The sequence below is a fragment of the Oncorhynchus kisutch genome, linkage group LG24 (assembly GCF_002021735.2).
Source record: "Oncorhynchus kisutch isolate 150728-3 linkage group LG24, Okis_V2, whole genome shotgun sequence".
Lineage (NCBI taxonomy): Eukaryota > Metazoa > Chordata > Actinopteri > Salmoniformes > Salmonidae > Oncorhynchus > Oncorhynchus kisutch.
Window position 1 is genome coordinate 22,513,080 of NC_034197.2, and position 22,157 is coordinate 22,535,236.

Sequence of the window (22,157 nt, forward strand, 5' to 3'; positions counted from 1 at the left end):
GTGTATGCGTACTAGTGTGTGTTTGTGTGTATGCGTACTAGTGTGTGTTTGTGTGTATGCATACTAGTGTGTGTTTGTGTGTATGTGTACTAGTGTGTGTTTGTGTGTATGCGTACTAGTGTGTGTTTGTGTGTATGCGTACTAGTGTGTGTTTGTGTGTATACATACTAGTGTGTGTTTGTGTGTATGCGTACCAGTGTGTGTTTGTGTGTATACATACTAGTGTGTGTTTGTGTGTATACATACTAGTGTGTGTTTGTGTGTATACATACTAGTGTGTGTTTGTGTGTATGCGTACTAGTGTGTGTGACACCAGGTGATATATGACCATGGGGGGCCAGGGATGTCCAAGCCCCAGGGGTGATGAGGGAGCTGGATGTGGGGTGGAGGGGATTTGGGGGTGTTAAGATCACCACTCATTGCCATGGCTAATGGAGCTTAACCTAGTGGGTCTAGTGGGAAGTTTCCTGGGCTCACAGCAGGAAGGGCCAGAGGCATTACCCGCACTGCACTGTGAGAAGGTACAGCATTCACCAGGCAGTGGTGCCGGTGACATGAGTGACCCTCGCTGCAGCAATTATGTAACATCTCTTTTGCATCTAAGGAATATGCTTAACTGAACGTTTTTGTTACGTACTCACAGTGTAGTGAGCCAGCCAGTATTAGAATACTACCGGCATTTATGTCCTTGACTCAAATGTGTTTGCCATTGATGCATAATGCCAGTAGAAAACCCAAGCCTGTTGTTCTTCCCACAGAGCACCTGCTTTTTCACATGCCTTTTGATTCTAAGTCCCCGTGGTGGATCACAGAGGAGAGCAGGGTGGTGGATGTGTCCTTCTCTGTCCTCTCTCCCTCTCCAGAGAGGAGAATCAGTGTGTGAAGGAGAGGAGCTTATAACGGTGGTGCTGAAACAAAGCAGCTCTTACACACACACACACACACACACACACACACACACACACACACACACACACACACACACACACACACATTGAATTGTTGTGTTTTTCTATCCTTGTGGTCACCAAACAATTGATTCCAATTCAAAACCTAAACCTAAACCTAACCGCTAAGGCTAAAATTGTATCCCCCCTCAACCCCACATCCTCAGCATGTCTCTGAACAATGGGTTTCCTGGGTTTGCCACTGACACCTGGTCCCTGCACATACACACACGCTGCTGATTATTACAGGTTTTTTATCGCTTTGGCATTAATGTCACAAGTATGTGGTACATTTTCACAACTCTTAGTTGTGAGGGTATTAGTTTTAAGTTCCTCGGTGTACACATCACGGACAGTGTTGTGAAGAAGGTGCAGCAGCGCCTCTTCAACCTCAGCGCCTCTTCAACCGTGATGCGGAGAGAGGGAGAGATACAGAGAGAGAGCAGAGAGAGGGAGAGAGATGCAGAGAGATACAGAGAGAGAGCAGAGAGAGGGAGAGAGAGAGCAAAGAGAGGGAGAGAGATGCAGAGAGATACAGAGAGAGAGCAGAGAGAGGGAGAGAGAGAGCAAAGAGAGGGAGAGAGATGCAGAGAGATACAGAGAGAGAGCAGAGAGAGGGAGAGAGAGAGAGAGAGCAAAGAGAGGGAGAGAGATGCAGAGAGAGAGAGAGAGAGCAGAGAGAGGGAGAAAGATGCAGAGAGAGAGAGCAGAGAGAGGGAGAGAGATGCAGAGAGAGAGAGACAAAGAGAGAGAGCAGAGAGAGGGAGAGAGATGCAGAGAGAGAGACAAAGAGAGAGAGAGCAGAGAGAGGGAGAGAGATGCAGAGAGAGAGACAAAGAGAGAGAGAGCAGAGAGAGGGAGAGAGATGCAGAGAGAGAGAGAGCAGAGAGAGAGACAAAGAGAAAGAGCAGAGAGAGGGAGAGAGATGCAGAGAGAGAAAGAGCAGAGAGAGGGAGAGAGATGCAGAGAGAGATGCGGAGAGGGAGAGCGATGTAGAGAGAGAGAGAGCAGAGAGGGAGAGAGATGCAAAGAGAGACAAAGAGAGAGAGCAGAGAGGGAGAGAGATGCAGAGAGAGAGACAAAGAGAGAGAGCAGGATAAGTTGACAGGGAGAGAGAGAACGAACAACAACACGAAGAGCTATCTATTCAAAACGGAGATGTATGAATAAACTACAGTGAGACACAGTGAGACACAGTGAGAAACAGCGAGACACAGTGAGACACAGTGAGAAACAGCGAGACACAGTGAGACACAGTGAGAAACAGCGAGACACAGTGAGACACAGTGATATACAGTGAGAAACAGTAAAACAAAGTGAAACATAGTGAGACACAGTGAGTTACAGTGAAATACAGTGAGACACGGTGAGACAGTGAAATACAGTGAGACATGATGAGACAGTGAAATACAGTGAGACATGATGAGACTGAAATACAGTGAGACACGGTGAGACAGTGAAATACAGTGAGACACAGTGAGACAGTGAGATACAGTGAAATACAGTGAGACACGGTGAGACAGTGAAATACAGTGAGACACAGTGAGTTACAGTGCGACACAGTGAGATACAGTGAGACACGGTGAGACAGTGAAATACAGTGAGATACAGTGAGACACAGTGAGACACGGTGAGACACAGTGAGACAGTGAGACACAGTGAGACACAGTGAGTTACAGTGACACACGGTGAGACACAGTGAGACACGGTGAGACAGTGAGACACAGTGAGACAGTGAGACACAGTGAGTTACAGTGAGACACGGTGAGACACTGTGAGACACGGTGAGACAGTGAAATACAGTGAGACACGGTGAGACAGTGAAATACAGTGAGACACGGTGAGAGAGGAGCAGACAGGAGCAGGGAGACAAAGGTGTTACTTGTGCTTCTTGGGGAAAGGGGAGAGTAGCCTACCTACTACCCACTACCCACTACCCACTCCCCAGAATAATAACATGACACATCAGATGACACAAAATGATATGAAGGATGGCTTTCAATTCAGCATAGACATGGAAGGGGTGTTTATCATACAGATATGTCTCCTCTCTATTTAGGAAAAGGCTGATGGAGTGATAGTACTGTGTCCCAAACGACACCCTATTCCCTATATAGTGCACTACTTTTGACCAGGACCCTTAGGGACAAGGTGCCATTTGGGATGCACACATAGTTCTTTGTAAGGGTTTGGCATGATAGTACAGTGGTACTGGTTAACCTCCAGCCAATGCGAGCTGGTCAAAAGCTCAGCAGGTTGCTGAAGAGCCAGGTCGATGAGGTGAGTGCCGTGCATAGCCCTGCCATGTTCTGCCCCGTGGAGGAAGGTTGCTCTGGGTTTGGAGGTCAGAGGTCAGAGGTCAGCCGATAGTGCTTTAGTACAGGGTTTTCCCGGCTAGAGTATGGGGAAGTACTTCTGTTACTAAATGTGTTAGTAGAATGAGGAATATCAGAGTGGAACTCTGGAGACATTAGTAGTGCTATATGGAATAATTTAATAATGTGTAAGATGTGCCTTTTATTATGTATGGTAAAGAGTGTCTGTGTGCATATCTGCATTGTGTCTGTGTGTTTGTCTGTGTCTGTGTGTGTGTCTACATGGTGGTGTTTATGTTCCTGGAGGCCCTCCTCCCGCCCCCCTCCCGGTCCCCACTGGCACCTCTCTCTCCTCGTCAGCCAGGGCCTCTGTTTAGCTTTTCTCCTCCTGCTTTGTTTACTCTAAAGGGCCAACATTGATTTACATCCACTACTGTGCACAGAGCTGAGAACTCTACCACTCTACCATACCTTATATGAGAATGTGGACCTAGGCTGCATGGGGACATTGTCCATCCCAGAGTTTGTGAATATGTTCATAAAATCTTGATCATCCTCACCTTTGAAAATATTTGCTGTTTCACTCTAAATGTGTCCGGAACCCACCTTGACATGAATAAAATACTGGGCCCCCTGGCAGATCATTTAGCATATCCTCACTGACTCTTTATTAGTAAGTCTTTATATAAAGATGACTGGGATTCCACTTGGAGCGTTAACCTGTTGGCGATGTGAAACATTTAGCATGCAGAAAGTGGTCTCTGGTATATACTGTAGAGAGAGATGTGCTTGTGGGAATTGTTGGGCTTGTACATCAGTGGAGGCTCCTCAGAAGAGGAAGGGAAGGACCATCCTCAGTTAATTTCATAAAAATAAAAATGGTAAAACATTTAAAATGTTATCCTTTTTAGATAAAAACTATACTAAATATAATCACATGTCACCAAATAACCGATTAAAACACTATTTTGCGAAGAAGGTCTACAGTAGCCTCAGCAGCACTCTGTAGGGTAGCACCATGTAGCCGGAGGACACCTAGCTTCCGTCCTCCTCTGGGTACATTGACTTCAATACAAAACCTAGGAGGCTAATGGTTCTCAACCCCTTCCATAGACTTACACAATAATTATTATGACAGCCTATCAGAGCTCCTGCAGCATGAACTGACATGTTGTCCAACCAATCAAAGGATCAGATAATTAATCTAGTACTGAGAATATAAACTACAGCTAGCTAGCACTGCAGTGTATAAAATGTGATGAGTTGTTGACTCAAAGAGAGAGAAATACAATAGTTGAACAGTTTTGAACAAATTCATTTCTTCCAAAATGAAGGAGAAGCAAGGGAGAAATAGAGACAGATTTCGACATGTTTTCTTTCACTTTTAATGTCACTTACTTAGCTAGAAAAAGCAGCAAGCTAGTTTAGTCTACTAAAAAACCCTGCTCAAACAGAGGGATGCTATGTTAACTAGCTGGCTATGACTTTCTGTCACATCTGCTCCTGCAACGCCCTCTACTGCTCATCCTGTGTCTCCTTGATCTGCCGCCACTCCCCCAGTACTCTCTCCCTCTCCCTCTCCCTCTCTCTCTCACTGTATGTGATTGTGTGGGCGGAGACAGGTGTGCTGGAGTCAGAGCAGATCACCACCAGCTGCAACCTGTTCCATAATCAAGACCTCTACAAATACTCAGCCCTGCCACTTCCACACTGCCAGATCGTAATCTCTGCTCATTCTGCCTGCTCTGACTCTGGTCCCTGTCTCCAGTCCCACGTCTCGTCACGTCACGTCATCCTGCTACTCTGTCTTGCATTCCTCACTGCTTACCCTGTCTCAACCCCTCTCGCTCCAGCCTCAGCCTCCGCACCTGGTTTCCAGCAACCCGCCCGAGCTTCCCCTGACCTGCACTACATCTCCCCCTGTGTTTCAATAAATACCCTGGTTACTTCATCCCAGTCTCCTTGTCTGAGTCTGCTCTTGGGTTCCCCTGTTCCACTCAGCGTAACACTTTCCAACACAACACTGGAACTCTTCCTAGTCAAGGTAAGCTTTTGGTATTAAACATTTATTGCCTCCTGGGGTCCGCCAGTGTAACTGCTTACTGAGTGTACACTAACTGCTTGATTGTAACCATTTTACTAACGCGTTAGTTCTATTAGCTATGCTGACTATGACACTACTTTAGCTAATATGGAGGCAACGATGTAGAGGTTTGGCTTGGAAAGTTTCTTTGCCTGGTCAAGTAAAGCTGATATATGGTGCATTGAAGTCCACAAGGGAAGAAAAGGAATACAACTTGGCTGTTATGAGTGAACACTGTTTACGCGTGATCAGGGGTGTATTCATTCTGCCGATTCTGTTGAAAAACATTTCTTAGACGGAAGCAAACTAAACAAAATGTGGATAAACATACCTGAATTTGTCCAATAGAAACGATCGTTTGAAACTGATGGACTAATGATTACACCCTATATCAGCTAGATGCAGGCAAGAGTGTGCAAGGCAGTATTGAATGTCACTGTCTGTCACCTCAGTCTTGTCTCTCGACCTGTGTGCACCTACGTAATCTTTAATTCATAGGCTAGGTTGTAGCAACCTCATGATGGGTATAAGGAACATATGAGTATCATGTAGTAGCCTAAACCTATCGCTGTTACATTGAACTGGGTGAACGGAATATGAATGACAGTCATCTAATGTACTGTAATAGAAATAAGGCCATGCTCATTAAAAAATAAACGGAACTGACCGCCACTGGTCTGCATGTGTCTGAGGGTGTGTGCTCTGTCAGTGTCAGTGTCTTTATAGTCAATGCTTTTACAAAATGTTAAGCTGTTTTCAAATGAAACACAATACCTTGCTCTTGTTAGGGCTTTGAGAATGTTTATTTAAAATGTGTGTGTGATATATATATTTTTATTTCTTTTTTAACATGTGTATATGTATATATATTTTTTATTTCTTTTTTAACATGGCCTGGCCAACCCAATGTAGTGGACTATGTGAGGGAGAGGGAGTGTGCCTGCCTGGGGGGATTACCATCTATGTATGTATGTGAGGATATCCATAGTTGCTCACTCAAGTGTTTTGTTATTTACTCTCCTCTTGCATGCAGTAGGCTGGACAGCGAAATAGAGAGAGGGGGGGGGTGGCTGTGCTTTGATGGCCTTACTGTGGGTAGTCAGGCAGAGACAGAAAAGAGCAAGAAGAATGAACAGGGTATCAGTCCACACACATACCCCCTCCCCCTCTCTCGATACACCCTTTGCCTTTCCCTCTACATCTTACTCTTCCCCCATCTCTCTCTAGCTCGCTCTCTCTCTCAAATATCCCAAAAAATCTCCTTCTTGCCAGGAGAATTAGGTCAGTGACAGTGGCACAGAGAAGGAGAATGAGGGATCATGCTCTAGGTGGTGCTTATAAAGCAGAAATGTAAATACAGAGGCCCTGGTCTGGTTAAAGCATCTCACTCATTTATCCTGACCTGCATCAGAACATCTGGTTTCCTTTAGAAATGCAGGCTTACCTTACCGTAGACCAAGCATCGTATGACTCCATGACTATGCTCCTGTACTGAGGAATCCAAACAATATAGTACAGGTTTAATGTAACTGTTTATTCTCAGTGGCTCTGGTTTGTGTTTACTGTTGTCTTTCATTCTCGTACAACGGACTTCTATTGTGCCAAAATGCTAGACAGATTCCAGCTCTGTCTTGGAATTTCTTCATAAGTCTGCTCTCTTCCTAATGTGTTATAATAAAACCTGGAGCCTCTCTCTACCAATTTCACTGTACAGTAAGTGCTCACTATTGGGGGAATTCCGACCCGATGTGTATTCTGATCTTAAACTTAAGCTTGAGAATAGCATGCTATTCACCCGCTATTCGTTTGGGGTGGAGATCAAAGACACAGATTCAACATATTCTGACCTTAACTTAATACCCTCTAAATTCCACATCCTTTACAAGCGATGAAACAATGAATAAGGTAGAGAAACCTGTCGGTTCCAAGTGGAACATCTACTTTCCCCCCCGATTAAAATAGCACCCTTTTCCATGCACTGTAATTTACAACTTGATAAGAGCTAGGTAAATTAGTAAGGGAATTGTAAATATAAATGACATATGTTTTAGATATATAACTTATAATCGATGGAGACAAATGTGAAACCAGTCATATGGAAATGACAGTATAATGTCTAACCTACCGAGGTGATCTATAATTTCTAAAAAAATGTGTTAAATATTAGCCACTCTCTGTAGCCACATACATTTATAACTGTCACTTTAGTGTTAGTTTCCTTTCATTTTGCTCTGTCATGTTTGTGTGGTTGTTCCTGAGGATCACTAGCAATAGTGGATCATATTAGGCTAACGTATTACAAGTTGTGCAATAATGAATTTAAATCATGATGGAACGCAAACCATACAGTACATAGCAGGTTGAAGCTGGAACCTGGAGCTGGAACCTGGAGCACGGTTCCCGACAACTGTACCGTTGTCATCACAGTTCCATGATTATTAGGGGAGGTTTATAGGACTACTGTTATAGCCCTACTGTATACTTTTCTTACCTTGCAATATTTAATGAATGAATGAATCAAATCACTGTAGTTTTAGTTTACCAATATATTTTGTGTGTAAAGGCTCTTCAAGACAGTTTTTAAAATTAATATGCATAGATAATTATGCAAGATCAGAGTAATTTTAAATCTACCAATTGATACTGAAAAGGAGATGAATATGTATGTATTTACATGGCTTTCTTTCATTGTTCCCTAATATTCTGAACCGTCCTCTCATATCTGTCAAGAAAATTCAAATGAAAGGGACACCAAATTGTAATGGATGGCTTTAGATAAATGTACTGAGAAACCCACTGAGTGAAAACTCCACTAGAAAATCTGTTGGCCAGCAAATGGGAGGATTTTCAGCTGTTGAATTAAATGCATTCAATGTGCGCAAGGGCACCACATTTGCAAATCCTGTTACTCTTTCATAAGAAGACGTGCGTAGAAGTCTGAATCAGAGAGAACTAGGGCACTGATTATCTTTTGACCTCTCTGCTATCAGTAGGGGCTTTTAAACCCACGTCTGGATGGTTATCTGAATAGGCAGCTCCAGGCTACTGCAGACCAGTGAGTGCACAGCAGCCCTGTTCACCTTGACTCCCATTGGTCTCTTTATTAAATATTGCAGTTGTGATTTGGAGTCGCCATGGCTTCCTAAATGTGTTTTCATCTGCGTTATTGATGGAGGAAACACAAAACCTTTCCTCAGTTTAGATGGCCACAGCATGTAACCACCCAACAAACACCTGTTTCTCTGTCCATTTTTTCCTCTGTGTGAGGGCAAGCCTGAGAGAAACGAGTTGGATTTCCCAGCGTCGCGCTCAATTGAACCTTTAATTGAAGGAGACCCATTGCATGCATCCTGTTTTTGTGTGGGATCCGGTCCAGGCCATTCGCATGTCTGTCTATGATCCCTTTTTGGGACAGTCACAGTGGTCTGACTGACCCAGGGCCAGGCACTAACAGTAGGAGTGCTGATCTAGGATCCGTTTGACCTTTTAGGTTATAATGAATAAGATGACATGGACGGGGGGGGGGACCTGATCCTAGATCAGCACTCCTACTCTGAGACTCTTTAGGCCCTGAAGAAGGAGAGTGATCAGACTGAACATAGAAGCTCTACACTATATGAATGGGAGTTTACCCCAGACACCATTATAAGTAGAATATACAGTAGTGACTTTCACCATCGTATGACATTGAAGAATTCCATTAAAGAAGAATTGCTCAGATCAGCTGTTCTATTGGTTGCACATATTGATTGATATCTGATTGGTAAGTTCAGCAGGCGGGTTTATTAACGCAATCTTGATGGAGCACATGCCCAGGGGAGGCACGTAGGAGAGTTGGGCCAGTAACCAAAAGGTTGCTCGATCGAATCACCGAGCTGACAACGTAAAAATCTGTAAAAATCTGTCGTTCTGCCCCTGAGCAAGGCAGTTAACCCACTGTTCCCCGGAAGCCGATGACGTGGATATCGATTAAGGCAGCCCCCCCACACCTCTCTGATTCAAAGGGGTTGGGTTAAATGTGGAAGACACATTTCAGTTGAATGCATTCAGTTGTACAATTGACTTGGTATCCCACTTTCCCTTTCCTATTTGTCCATACCCTAATCACTGCACTGCTGCTTTATCACATCCAATCAGATCATTAGACTGTCCATGCATAGTATAGTGGGCCATTTGCATGTGAAATAGAGAGGGGGGTAGTTAAAAAGTTTACCCTGTCCAGTGGCCTCTCAACCCATTGATTGGTGTGAGGGAGATTTGGGCCTTGGACCCCAAGTTTATGGTGAGATTGCTTGGTGCTAGTGTGTAGTGTACAGTGTGCAGTCCCAGCTTTGCTTAGGCAGGCGTTTTCTCAGAGCAGGCCTTAAATAGAGGAGCGTTATGGGATTTGGGATCTAGAGACCTTGAATCTATGTTAATTAAAGAGAATCGATGATGACTGCCCCATCTCTCACGTTCTCCCCCTCTCTCTCACTCCTCCTAACAATCGTTCTTCCCTCCCCATCCTTAGTTGTTGCATTAAAGAGCTCATTGTGACACAGATGCCGCCCTCTGATAGGGGCTTTTAAGACCACCCCTTCTGTAAGGTTGAGAAATAATTTATATTTTTCATATTTTCATACAGGAATTCCTCATTAGTTTTTCTCGTTTGCTTAAACACAACTGGTTCCTGTACCACAAAAACCCATAACCTTATGTCATTCCCAAAAACACACACATTTCCCATAACCGTAAACACTATTCACCTGTTTTCACACCTTCCAATATTCAAAACTCTTTCTGCAAAACCTTACACAAAAGTGGCCAAACAAATCATTAATTGCACTATATATTCATTCATAATAATGCTCTCAATATAATTAACTCAAATCATCACAACCTAAACTCAAAGAGCACACCTTACTCCAGGTGCAAACACTAAGCCTCAAAATTGTTAACACACCAATCAGAATTGCAGGATCAATAATTGGGCCGAGAGGCATGTCCATGTGCTTTGGAACAATGGATCCTAACAATGCCCAAGTTGCAAGACAACAGAGCGGAATAGGACGACGAAGACAACAACAAAGACAAGTAATCTCAGATGAAATCCGTGCCACACTAGTTCATCATGTGTTCATACATGGGAGGACTATGAGAGAAGCTGGACAGCTAGTGCAACCCAGCCTAAGCCGTTACACGGGTTCATCCATTGTCCGTACTTTCAGAAGGGAAAACAGGTAATTTGCCTTGTTACTATGATACATGTAATGTTGCAGTGCATATGGACTGAATCTCCACTTTGTCCTCAGTGTAGTTTTTACCACAGCAATGGACGACCATAGGCCAGTAATGGTCAAATTACATTTTTGCAGAACTGAGAGGCGGCCATCTATTGGAGACCTCTCACAGCTGAGCAAGTGACTGCCCTAGTGAATATGGTGATTGCCAATAATGCCATCCATTTGAGGGAAATTCAAACCCAAATAGTTGAAGACCAGGTTGTCTTCCAAGGAATTGACAGCATCAGCTTTTCCACCATTGACCAGATCGTTCAGAAGAACCATATAAGGACAAAACAGCTGAACCGTGTGCCTTTTTAAAGGGAATTCAAACAGAGTTAAGGAGCAACGATTCCAATACAGCTGAAGGCGGAAGTTTACATACATACATACATACATACATACATACATACATACATACATACATACATACATACATAGTTTTCACAATTCCTGACAATTAATCCTCGTAAAAAATCCCTGTTTTAGGTCAGTTAGGATCACCACTTTATTTTAAGAATGTGATATCTCAGAATAATAGTAGTGATTTCTTTCAGATTTGATTTCTTTCATCACATTCCCAGTGGGTCAGAAGTTTACATACACTCAATTAGTATTTGGTAGCATTGCCTTTTAAATGGTTTAACTTGGGTCAAACGTTTTGGTTAGCCTTCCACAAGCTTCCCACAATAAGTTGGGTGAATTTTGGCCCATTCCTCCTGACAGAGCTGGTGTAACTGAGTCAGGTTTGTAGGCCTCCTTGCTCGCACACGCTTTTTCAGATCTGCCAACAAATTTTCTATAGGATTGAGGTCAGGGCTTTGTGATGGCCACTCCAATACCTTGACTTTGTTGTCCTTAAGCCATTTGCCCACAACTTTGGAAGTATGCTTGGGGTCATTGTCCATTTGGAAGACCCATTTGCGACCAAGCTTTAACTTCCTGACTGATGTCTTGATGTTGCTTCAATATAACCACAATTTTCCTACTTCATGCTGCCATCTATTTTGTGAAGTGCACCAGTCCCTCCTGCAGCAAAGCACCCCCAAAACATAATTCTGCCACCCCCGTGCTTCACGGTTGGGATGGTGTCCTTTGGCTTGCAAGTGGATATAGGTACTTTTGTACCGGTTTCCTCCAGCATCTTCACAAGGTCCTTTGCTGTTCTGGGATTGATTTACTCTTTTCGCACCAAAGTACGTTCATCTCTAGGATACACGTCTCCTTCCTGAGTGGTATGACGGCTGTGTGGTCCCATGGTGTTTATACTTGCTTCTTATTGTTTGTACAGATGAATGCGTTACCTTCAGGCGTTTGGAAAATGCTCCCAACAATGAACCAGACTTGTGGAGGACTACAATTTTCTTTCTGAGGTCTTGGCTAATTTCTTTTGATTTTCCCATGATGTCAAGCAAAGAGGCACTGAGTTTGAAGGTAGGCCTTGAAATACATCCACAGGTACACCTCCAATTGACTCAAATTATGTCAATTAGCAAATCAGAAGCTTCTAAAGCCATAATCATTTTCTGGAATTTTCCAAGCTGTTTAGACAGTCAACTTAGTGTGTGTAAACTTCTGATCCACTGGAATTGTGATACAGTGAATGATAAGTGAAATAATCTGTCTAAAATTTTTTGGAAGAATTACTTGTGTCATGCACAAAGTAGATGTCCTAACCGACTTGCCAAAACTATAGTTTGTTAACAAGACATTTGTGGAGTGGTTGAAAAACGATTTTTAATGACTCCAACCTAATTGTATGTAAACGCCTGACTTCAACTGTATGTGCAGGTAATTGCTATACTGTACAGAATTTAAACAGTATGTAGAGTATGGCCCATCTCTCCAGCATATCAATACAGTACTGAGTTACAGTAACTGCAGTACACAATCTTTCATATCAGTACAGTAGTACAGTACTGTGTTTGTAGTACAGTAAAATGTGTGTTTTCGGACTTCTGTGGATAATTTTTGAGCTGGATGCCATGGTTGAGCCACAGGAGAACATCTTCTTTGACGAGGCAGGGTTCAACCTAACAAAAAGGCGCAAAAGGGGGCGCACCATCATTGGCCACCGTGCCGTCATACAGGTTCCTGGCCAGAGGGGAGGCAACGTCACCCTTAGTGCAGCCATCAGCAATCGTGACGTCCTCCACCGCCATGTCAAAGTGGGTCCATACAACACGGCACAACTCCTTCAATTTCTAGATCAGCTGCACAATAACATTATTCAACAGGAAGGGGAGTCAGGGAAACCAGAGCAAGCCCAATATGTTGTCATTTTGGTAGCAGTGTTTTGAATGAATCCCTCCAGTGTGTAACAAACAGTCATGTAGTCTGTGTTTTTGACAGCATGTGTATGTTGTCTGAGGGCAAAGTTTGAATTGAGACCCAAAAGTTAAATGTTTGTACCTTTGGGTGTGTGTTTTTAAAATTGTGTGTGAAGATTTGAGAAAATGCTGAGTTGTTTCAGGAATTGTGTGTATGTCACGCCCTGATCTGTTTCACCTGTCTTGGTGATTTGTCTCCACCCACCTCCAGGTGTCTCCTATTTTTACCCATTAGTCCCCATTGTATTTATCCCTGTGTTTCATGTTTGTCTTGTTTTGCCAAGTCAACCAGTATTTCTCCTAGCTCCTATTTTTCCCTATCTCTGTTTTTCCTAGCCCTCCTGGTTTTGACCCTTGCCTGTCCTGACGCCGAATCCGCCTGCCTGACCACTCTGCCTGTCCTGACCTCGAGCCTGCCTATCCCCTGGTACTGTTTGGACTCTGACCTGGTTTATGAACTCTCACATGTCCTTGTGCCCTTATAGTCTAAGCAATTGAGAAACTGTAAATGGGTGGAATCGAACCTAAAGATGGGAAGATCTGTATTTCCTATGGAGAAGGAGGCGTAGTGAGATCAGGAGTCGATCCATCCTTCATTGTCTTCCCTTATCTTCTCTGATATGGGAGAGAATATCCATGGTACTTATAGCACCGAGTGCCAGGTTGAGATAAGCTCTTTCCCTCCCGTCCACTTTGACCGATTCTAACACATATCAAGGTTTCGAGCAGACACTCGGGCATCAGATCTATATCTCAGCCCAGAGCGCTTAGACATGCAGATCCCCTGACACAGCAGCTGCAGGCATAACATAACATTGGGGCTTCCAGACATCTTTAAATCTATGTAAAGTCCATGGGCTAAATTGTCTGTTTAATTTAAGTCCATATTTTTTTGTTACCTGCGATAAACATCTATGATCTCCCTTGTCTCTCCACATCAAACCTTCTGACACAGCCACTTTATTTTGTTCTAGAAATGTTATCTACTGTATAAGTGCATCATAAGACTTGCACAGCCCTGTAGTGTGTGGTCTATGTGAAATGATCACATCAGGTGAACGTTTAAGTGGTGGGGTGGAGGCGTAGAAGACATGTAATCTGTAAATAGTAGAACATGGGTGAGGAGGTATTAACTCCTCTAAAGTGATCATTGGCGACCCGTCCTTCAGGGCAGGTGGGGCAGAGCCACCTGTTTAGCTATTAAAAAAGTGTCACATATCAGTTTGCAAACAATGAAAACAAATCATTTCGTTAATAAAGCAGCATACAAACATGGTCTCTGTTTTGCTTTCTTGTGTAAGGCAGCTCCAAAAACCAGGCATTTCAGCCTAACTCAGTGCTTCCTGTAGTGGTGGGGCAGCCAGCGAAAAATACGGAGCGTAGGGGTTGGTATGTGGTCCAAGTCTGGGTTTAAGGGTATTTTCCAACCTTAAAAGGATAAACATTCAACATTGGCCATGCTGTCAATCCAGCATGACTTCTGCCACGTTCAAAAGAACTGGAACCATGGAACTGGGAAATCTGAGACTTCAGTGAGTTCAAGACAACTGGGAACTCTGAAAAAAACCTAGCTCTCACTGGGAAAATACACTTTGAATGGTCATCCAACTTGGGAACTCTGGCTTCTTTCTAGAACTCCGACCTGAAGATCACTCCCAGTTGTCATGAGTTGACACTGTTTTTTCAGAGTCCCCAGTTGTATTGAAAGCACCATAAATTCCTGTAGGTCGAAGGAATTTTCCGTAGACAGGATTGTGTCAAAGCACAGATCTGGGGAAGGGTACCAAAAAAATTCTGCAGCATTGACGATCCCCAAGAACACAGTGGGCTTCATCATTCTTAAATGGAAGAGGTTTGGAACCACCAAGAGTCTTCCTAGAGCTGGCCGCCTGGCCAAACTGAGCAATCGGGGGAGAAGGGCCTTGGTCAGGGAGGTTACCAAGAACCGAATGTTCACTCTGACTGATCTCCAGAGTTCCTCTGTGGAGATGGGAGAACCTTCCAGAAGGACAACCATCTATGCAGCACTCCGCCAATCAGGCCTTTATGGTAGAGTGGCCAGAAGCCCACCTCGAGTTTGTCAAAAGGCACCTAAAGGACACCCAGACCATGAGGAAACAAGATTCTCTGGTCTGATGAAACCAAGATTGAACTCTATGGCCTGGATGCCAAGCGTCACGTCTGTAGGAAACCTGGCACCATCCCTATGGTGAAGCATGGTGGTGGCTGCATCATGCTGTGTGGATGTTTTTCAACGGCAGGGACTGGGAGACTAGTCAGGATTAAGGGAAAGGTGAACGGAGCAAAGTACAGAGAGATCCTTGATGAAAACCTGCTCCAGAGGGTTCAGGGCCAAACACGGGCGAAGGTTCACCTTCCACCAAGACAACGACCCTAAGCACACAGCCAAGACAACGTAGGAGTGGCTTCAGGACAAGTCTTGGAATGTCCTTGTGTGGCCCAGCCAGAGCCCGAAATTGAACCCAATCGACTATCTTGGAGACCTGAAAATAGCTTTGCATCAACACTCCTCATCCAACCTGACAGAGCTTGAGAGGATCTGCAGAGAAGAATGGGAGAAACTCCCCAAATACAGGTGTGCCATGCTGGTACCCAAGAAGACTCGAGGCTGTAATTGCTGCCAAAGGCGCATCAACAAACTGAGTAAAGGGTCTGAATACTTACGTAAATGTGATTTCATTTCCTTACTTTTTAAAAATATTTCTTTACAAAAGGCAAAACAACTGTTTTTGCTTTGTTATTATGGGTTATTGTGTGTAGATTGATGAGAACTATTTTTTTCCTCTATTTTAGAATAAGGCTGTAATGTAACAATGTGGAGAAAGTCAAGGGGTCTGAATACATTCTGAATGCACTGTAATAACACTGATTTATTTAACCCTCTGATGATAGTGTCACCTCTACCCTAACAGGAAGTCTTTCATGCTGTGGTGAGGTAATTTCCTGTCGGTCCACCAGCCAGATGGCCAGCTGGCAGCACATTCAAGCCCATACTTGTTTTGTTTTAAAAGGAGAGAGAAAGAAAAAAAATATTAAACTATACTCAAATCCCAGATGTTTTTAACGAGGTGAAGCCCACTGGATCATTTGCCATCCCTATAACCACTCCCCCTTCCCCCCCCAAACCCCCTAACTTCAGTTCCCCTCAGATGACATCAGTCAAGTGTAACAGATTGGACAGAGAGCAGCCTGTGAGACAGACACATCAGTGGCCTCAAGCAGACCCTCACGCCTCTGTTAGAACGCTAGAGGATACAAACAACAAGATGGTATGTGACGGACAAGCAGCGGAGAACTATGTTTCAGATTCACTGTGGAAAACCGCTCTCTTCCTCTTAGCCATTTCTTGCTCCTCTCTCACTCCTGACTCTCCACTGTATTCCTCCGTCTTCCATCTCTGGCCTCTCACCTTCCCCTTTTCTCTCTCTCCGCTTGTATGTGTTGCTCAATGTTTCATCATTTCTCTATGCAGCTGCCTAGTCAGCCCAGAGATGGTGTACAGGGACAGCTGGGCTGCATATAAAGACTGTGAGAGAGGACACAGAAAGACACCGATTTCGGTCTCTCTCACGAATACCAAACCCATGTACAAATGTGTTAATTCAAGAATAATATAAAAACCCAATGATGAGAGAATAGATTCTTTATTTTCAACAAACATTTATTTGTGGTCTATATAATAAACAGAAGGAAATGAGATCTCAGCTGAACAGGGTACATGGTTGGAAAAGAACAACCCCAAAACCCCCTAAAAATCTAAATCCCGTTCCATTTCTTATCTTTTTACTTTCTTTTTTAAAATGAGTCTGTACAAAGACAGTGTCTGTAGAAAGGGAGAGAGCTACATACTTCAACAGTCAGCTCATAGCTACAGTAGACATTCAGCTTTATTCTCTACGCAAGGATAGAAAGAGTACAAATAATGTTGATGTATCCTTTTCAAGTAACAATACAAGCAATGATTTTTTTGTTTCATTTTCAGTCATTGCATTCTCTTTTTCCCCAAGAGTCAATGTATTAGAAAGAAAGGAAATATATAAAGCGAATATACAGGCAATCTTTCAGTAATAATTTAGCTAATATTATTAACAGCGTAAGCTAAGAATTCATGTACATATTGCTAGGCATTGTGATGTGACAGTGTGGATGGGGAGGTGACATCATGCAGTTTGCTTAAGGATAGATGAACAATGACATGGTACAGTGGCATTGCCCTCTCATGCCTAGCAGTATCTCTCTCTCTGATTGGACCGTTGCTTTAGACTGAACCAAGACTCTCTCCTGTCATTGGCTACCTGCTGTGGGACCAGCTACTGTTACCTGAGGGAGAGGAGCCTAACATGTGTACTTGACAGACAGGTAGAAAGGATATATTAGACCGAAACTATTTAAAAAACAATAGGAAAGACCTTTACTGTAAACATAAAACCCGAAGTGTATTAAGAAGAAGCATATATTTTCAGTTCCCTTTTAAAATGTACATAATTATGACTTCACTTCCATTCATGTGCTCAGTTACTTGTTTTAGGAAGGTAGAACAGCCAAGTGGTTTTGGATACTGTATAACACTTTGTTTTGCTAACTGTGCTCAGTTACTTGTTTTAGGAAGGTAGAACAGCCAAGTGGTTTTGGATACTGTATAACACTTTGTGTTTTACTAACTACTGCTGCTCACCAAGACATTTTTATTTTAGAAAGGCACTCTAGTGACCTTACTGACAACACAACAAACATGGTGGGCCTCGGGCAGGTAGGTAGGTACAAGTGACAGCCTTGCATTTAGTTCTTCCAGGTCAAAGGGCAGAGGAGGCCAGGGAGGTAGCGGAACGGGTATGGCAGCAGCTTTTATCAAAGGCAGGAGGAACCAGACCAGTTAAGTCTGTCTGTGTGGACTGGAATCAAGCTCGTCAGTGGTTGGATGGCTGGGCCTGTGAGAAATTGTGGGTTTGAACCGCAAGTACATTTAAAGACTTTGAGAGACCTACTACTGTAATTCCCTATTTAAAGAGACGAGTCATAATTTCCTTCTTAAAAAAAGAAGAAACACACAAAATAGCCTGCTGACTGCCCTTGCTAACTCAGCTTCTAGGGAGGGAAAGAGAGAGAGCGAGAGAGAGGTGTGTGTGTGTGTGTGTGTGCCTGTTACATGATCAGTGAGGCTCTCGGTAGCGGCCAAATCCATTTTTACGACAGTGACATGCTCATCATTAAGGCACCTGCCAGGGACTGACTCCTAACCAATAGCCATTTAAATAGAATACTATGTGCCAATATAGCAAAGCTGAGTAATTTCTCTTACATAAAAGCATTGTAAAAAGCACTTTTTAAAATAACAGAATCTGCACTATTAGTCCAGCACCATTACAATCCGAGAGAAAAACAAACGTGTGAGTGTGTGTGTGTGTGTGTGTGTGTGTGTGTGTGTATATAAACATTTTATAAAAAAACTAATAAAAATAATTTACTTCTCTGAAAAAAGTTCCTTGGTATCAAAAGAAAGTAACCATTCACTCTCTGTGCTTTTCAGAGTTGGTGATGGCGTATTACTTCAGAATGATGTACTATAGAGTACAGGTTATATCTCCCTTGTGTCTAAAATTATTACATGAACAATGGTGTCCGTTGAAAAGGTCTGGGGTTGTTCTGAAGTGCGGTTTGGTGCGCGCTGACCTAGTCTAACAGGCACTTCAAAGTCAACACCACAACAGTCACCATATTAACAGACTGATTGACATCTATCAGACCGTAGACACTGAAATAGATGGAATACATCAAATCTAACTAGACAACTTCTCAGACTCTGACTTTAAATTAAAGGTACAACAAACTCTCTTCACAACTGAGGCCTTTGTTCCCTCCATTTCCACAATGTTGTTTTTTCCTAAGAAACATCACACATACAGTACCAGTCAAAGGTTTGGATACACCTACTCATTCATGGGTTTTTCTTTATTTTGTTTACATTGAAGAATAACAGTGAAGACATCAAACTATGAAATAACACATATGGAATCATGTAATAACCACGTGTTAAACAATTTTTATTTTAAATTTGGGATTCTTCAAAATAGCCACCATTTGCCTTGACAGCTTTGCTCACTTTTGTCATTCTCTCAAACAGCTTCATTGGGTAGTCACCTGGAATGCATTTCAATTAACAGGCGTGCCTTGCTAAAAGTTAATTTGTAGAATTTCTTTCCTTCTTAATGCGTTTGAGCCAATCAGTTGTGTTGTGACAAGGTAGGGGTGGTATACAGAAGATAGACCTATTTGGTAAAATACCAAGAACAGCTCAAATAAGCAAAGAGAAACAACAGTCCATTACTTTAAGACATGAAGGTCAGTCAATCTGGAAAATGTCAAGAACTTTGAACATTTCTTCAAGTGCAGTCGCAAAAACCATCAAGCGCTATGATGAAACTGGCTCTCATGAGGAACAGCACAGGAAAAGAAGACCCAGAGTTCCCTCTGCTGCAGAGGATAAGTTCATTAGAGCTAACTGCACCTCTGATTGCAGCCCAAATAAATGTTTCACAGAGTTCAAGTAACAGACACATCTCAACATCAACTGTTCAGAGGAGACTGTGTGAATTCATAGTCGAATTGCTGCAAAGAAACCACTATTAAAAAACACCAATCAAAATAAGATTTGCTTGGGCAAAGAAACACGAGCATTGGACATTAGACTGGTGGAAACTTGTACTTTGGTCTGATGAGTCAAACTTTGAGATTTTTGGTTCCAACCTCGTCTTTGTGAGACGGTGGTTCCCACCGTGAAGCATGGAGGAGGAGGTGTGATGGTGTGGGGGTGCTTTGCTGGTGACACTGTCTGTGATTTATTTAGAATTCAAGGCACACTTAACCAGCATGGCTACCACAGAATTCTGCGGGACTATCATTTGTTTTTCAACAGGACAATGAACCAACACACCTCCAGGCTGTTTAAGGGCCAAGAAGGAGTGTGATGGAGTGCTGCATCAGATGACCTGGCCTCCACAATCACCCGACCTCAACTCAATTGAGATGGTTCTGGATGAGTTGGACTGCAGAATGAAGGAAAAGCAGCTAACAAGCCCTCAGAATATGTAGGAACTCTTTCCAGACTGTTGGAAAAGCATTCCTCATTAAGCTGGTTGAGAGAATGTAAAGAGTGTGCAAAGCTTCAAGGCAAAGGGTGGCTACTTTGAAGAATCTAAAATATATTTTGATTTGTATAACACTTTTTTGGTTCCTACATGATTCCATTTGTGTTATTGCATACTTTTGATGTCTTCACTATTACTCTACAATGTAGAAAATAGTAAAAATAAAGAAAAACCCTTGAATGAGTAGCGTGTCCAAACCTTTGACTGGTACTGAACAATATCTCAGGACTTCAGTGGTGACATGAGAAAAGGAAGGAGCTAACCTTCTGTAGAGGACATTGTGTCCTGTTACATTTAAAGCAGGAGACGAGAGGTCAGGAACACAGACAGTCGATGGCTGAAGGATGAAGCAGAAACACTGTGCAACAACAACTGCCTTCACTATATGGGAATGCTGCAAAGGCATTCTAGAATGAGCATTCTGTCACTCACAAACACACAGTGCACATACACTCACACACACACAGTGCACGCACACACACACACTCACACACACACAGTGCACGCACACACACTCACAAACACACAGTGCACGCACGCACGCACACACACTCACAAACATACAGTGCACACACACTCACACGTTAACAGATTAGCCAGAGTGTAATTGGAATTGTAACGTAACAAAGGAATGCATTGTCTCTCGAAATGGGACAAGTTTGTTTTTTCCTGGCAGGGAGTTATCTTTACAGCTGGGATCCTCTTATACATCTACATCCTACAGTATAGTACACACGAGACAAAACTCATAGGGTCTCAGAGTCTTAACCACCATCCTATCAATGTGTGCCAACAGGCAGATTACAAACATTCAAACAACCTTTAGAAAACAGAATCATCATATCATACGTAACAGGATGTAAATGTCCTACCCCTTCATTGGATGAAAGTCTTTCAGAAAAACAGGGAGGTAGTTGACATAAAAAAATGAACATACATTGATGAGATGTTTTTTTATGGTTGTTGGTTGATAATGGCAAGAGGCGGTCCACACCAGTAGAATCCTCTGCTTGGTGTTAGGGAGGAGGCTTGGACAGAGCTCTCCAGATGCTGGGTTGGGAAGGGACTGGTGCTGGCTAGGGAATTGGACTGGGAATAGGATTGGTATTTGGAATGGGAGCAGCTAACAAACCACCTCATATCCCTGTCGGTTGGGAAGATCCACTTTGGAGAAATCTAGTAGCCCAGTGTGTTTTCCCTATGCAATTCCAAAAATAGGTAAAGTAGAGTGTTGTGGGTTCTGACATCATATAAGACTGTCTGAATTCCTAGGTGGTCGTTTCCACAAACTGTTTGTGCGCAAAATTGCACCCTATTCCCTAAATACTGCAGTATATAGGAAGTAGTGTGTCATTACTGTTCCAGTATGTGTGTTGTGTGTGAGGTTGTTGTCCTGCTGGTAGTTGGTAGTGGTTCTGGTGCTCAAAGAGGAATCCTAGGAGATTCTGGTCTTCCTATATCCTTGGCATTAGAATGTGCTGCTTGGGTTGAGTTCCAATTCCAGATGTGTGTGTGTGTGTGAGTATGTGTGCATGTGACAGTGGTTCTGTGTGGCAGTTTGTGAGGGATTGTGTGTATGTACAGTATGTATGTAGCAGTGTGTTGGTGTAGCCAAGATGTTTGTGTCTACATTTTGTGACAGTACTGTAGCTTATGTGGCAGTGTGTTGGTGAGGCAGTATGTGTGTGTGTGTGTGTGTGTGTGTGTGTGTGTGTGTGTGTTCTCACTGATCCATCACTCATTGCCTGCATCCACTCTCTCCTCTGTTGCCGTGGGAGGCTCCTGAGAGCGGTGCATGCAGTGGCCCAGTGAATGGCGTGTGGCTGAGCGGGAGGGCCGGGCGAAGCAGGATGTAAGAGACTGGGAGTTGCAATCACACGCTGCATCCTGGGACAGGGAGGAGACATTAAATAGTTATGTTATAATGCAATCCAATGAAAGACAGAGCTGCTCAAATAATCTGCTTGGATATGATGTCCTATATGTGTGTTTGTGCGTGCATGTGTGTACCCCTGTCTCTGTGTGAGTGTCTGTCCCTGTCTCTCTGTGTGTGAG

At 43.2% G+C, this 22,157-nt stretch overlaps 1 protein-coding gene and 1 long non-coding RNA gene across 6 annotated transcripts in view; one reads left to right on the forward strand and one right to left on the reverse strand.

Moving 5' to 3' along the window:
- The first annotated feature begins 10,244 nt into the window (after positions 1–10,244).
- Positions 10,245–14,212, forward strand: LOC116356995 (uncharacterized). The gene is made up of 2 exons (XR_004205279.1): positions 10,245–10,564; positions 13,273–14,212. It is a non-coding gene; the product is annotated as an uncharacterized LOC116356995 (long non-coding RNA).
- A 2,370-nt stretch (positions 14,213–16,582) lies between these two features.
- LOC109869523 (protein SOGA1) overlaps positions 16,583–22,157 on the reverse strand; it is an 80,351-nt gene continuing 74,776 nt past the window's right edge. For all 5 annotated transcript variants that reach the window (XM_031804211.1, XM_031804214.1, XM_031804213.1 and 2 more), the window contains one exon: positions 16,583–21,989. In XM_031804211.1, coding sequence (XP_031660071.1) covers positions 21,837–21,989 — 153 coding nt within the window. In that variant the 3' untranslated portion in view covers positions 16,583–21,836. The remainder of the gene's footprint in view (positions 21,990–22,157) is intronic.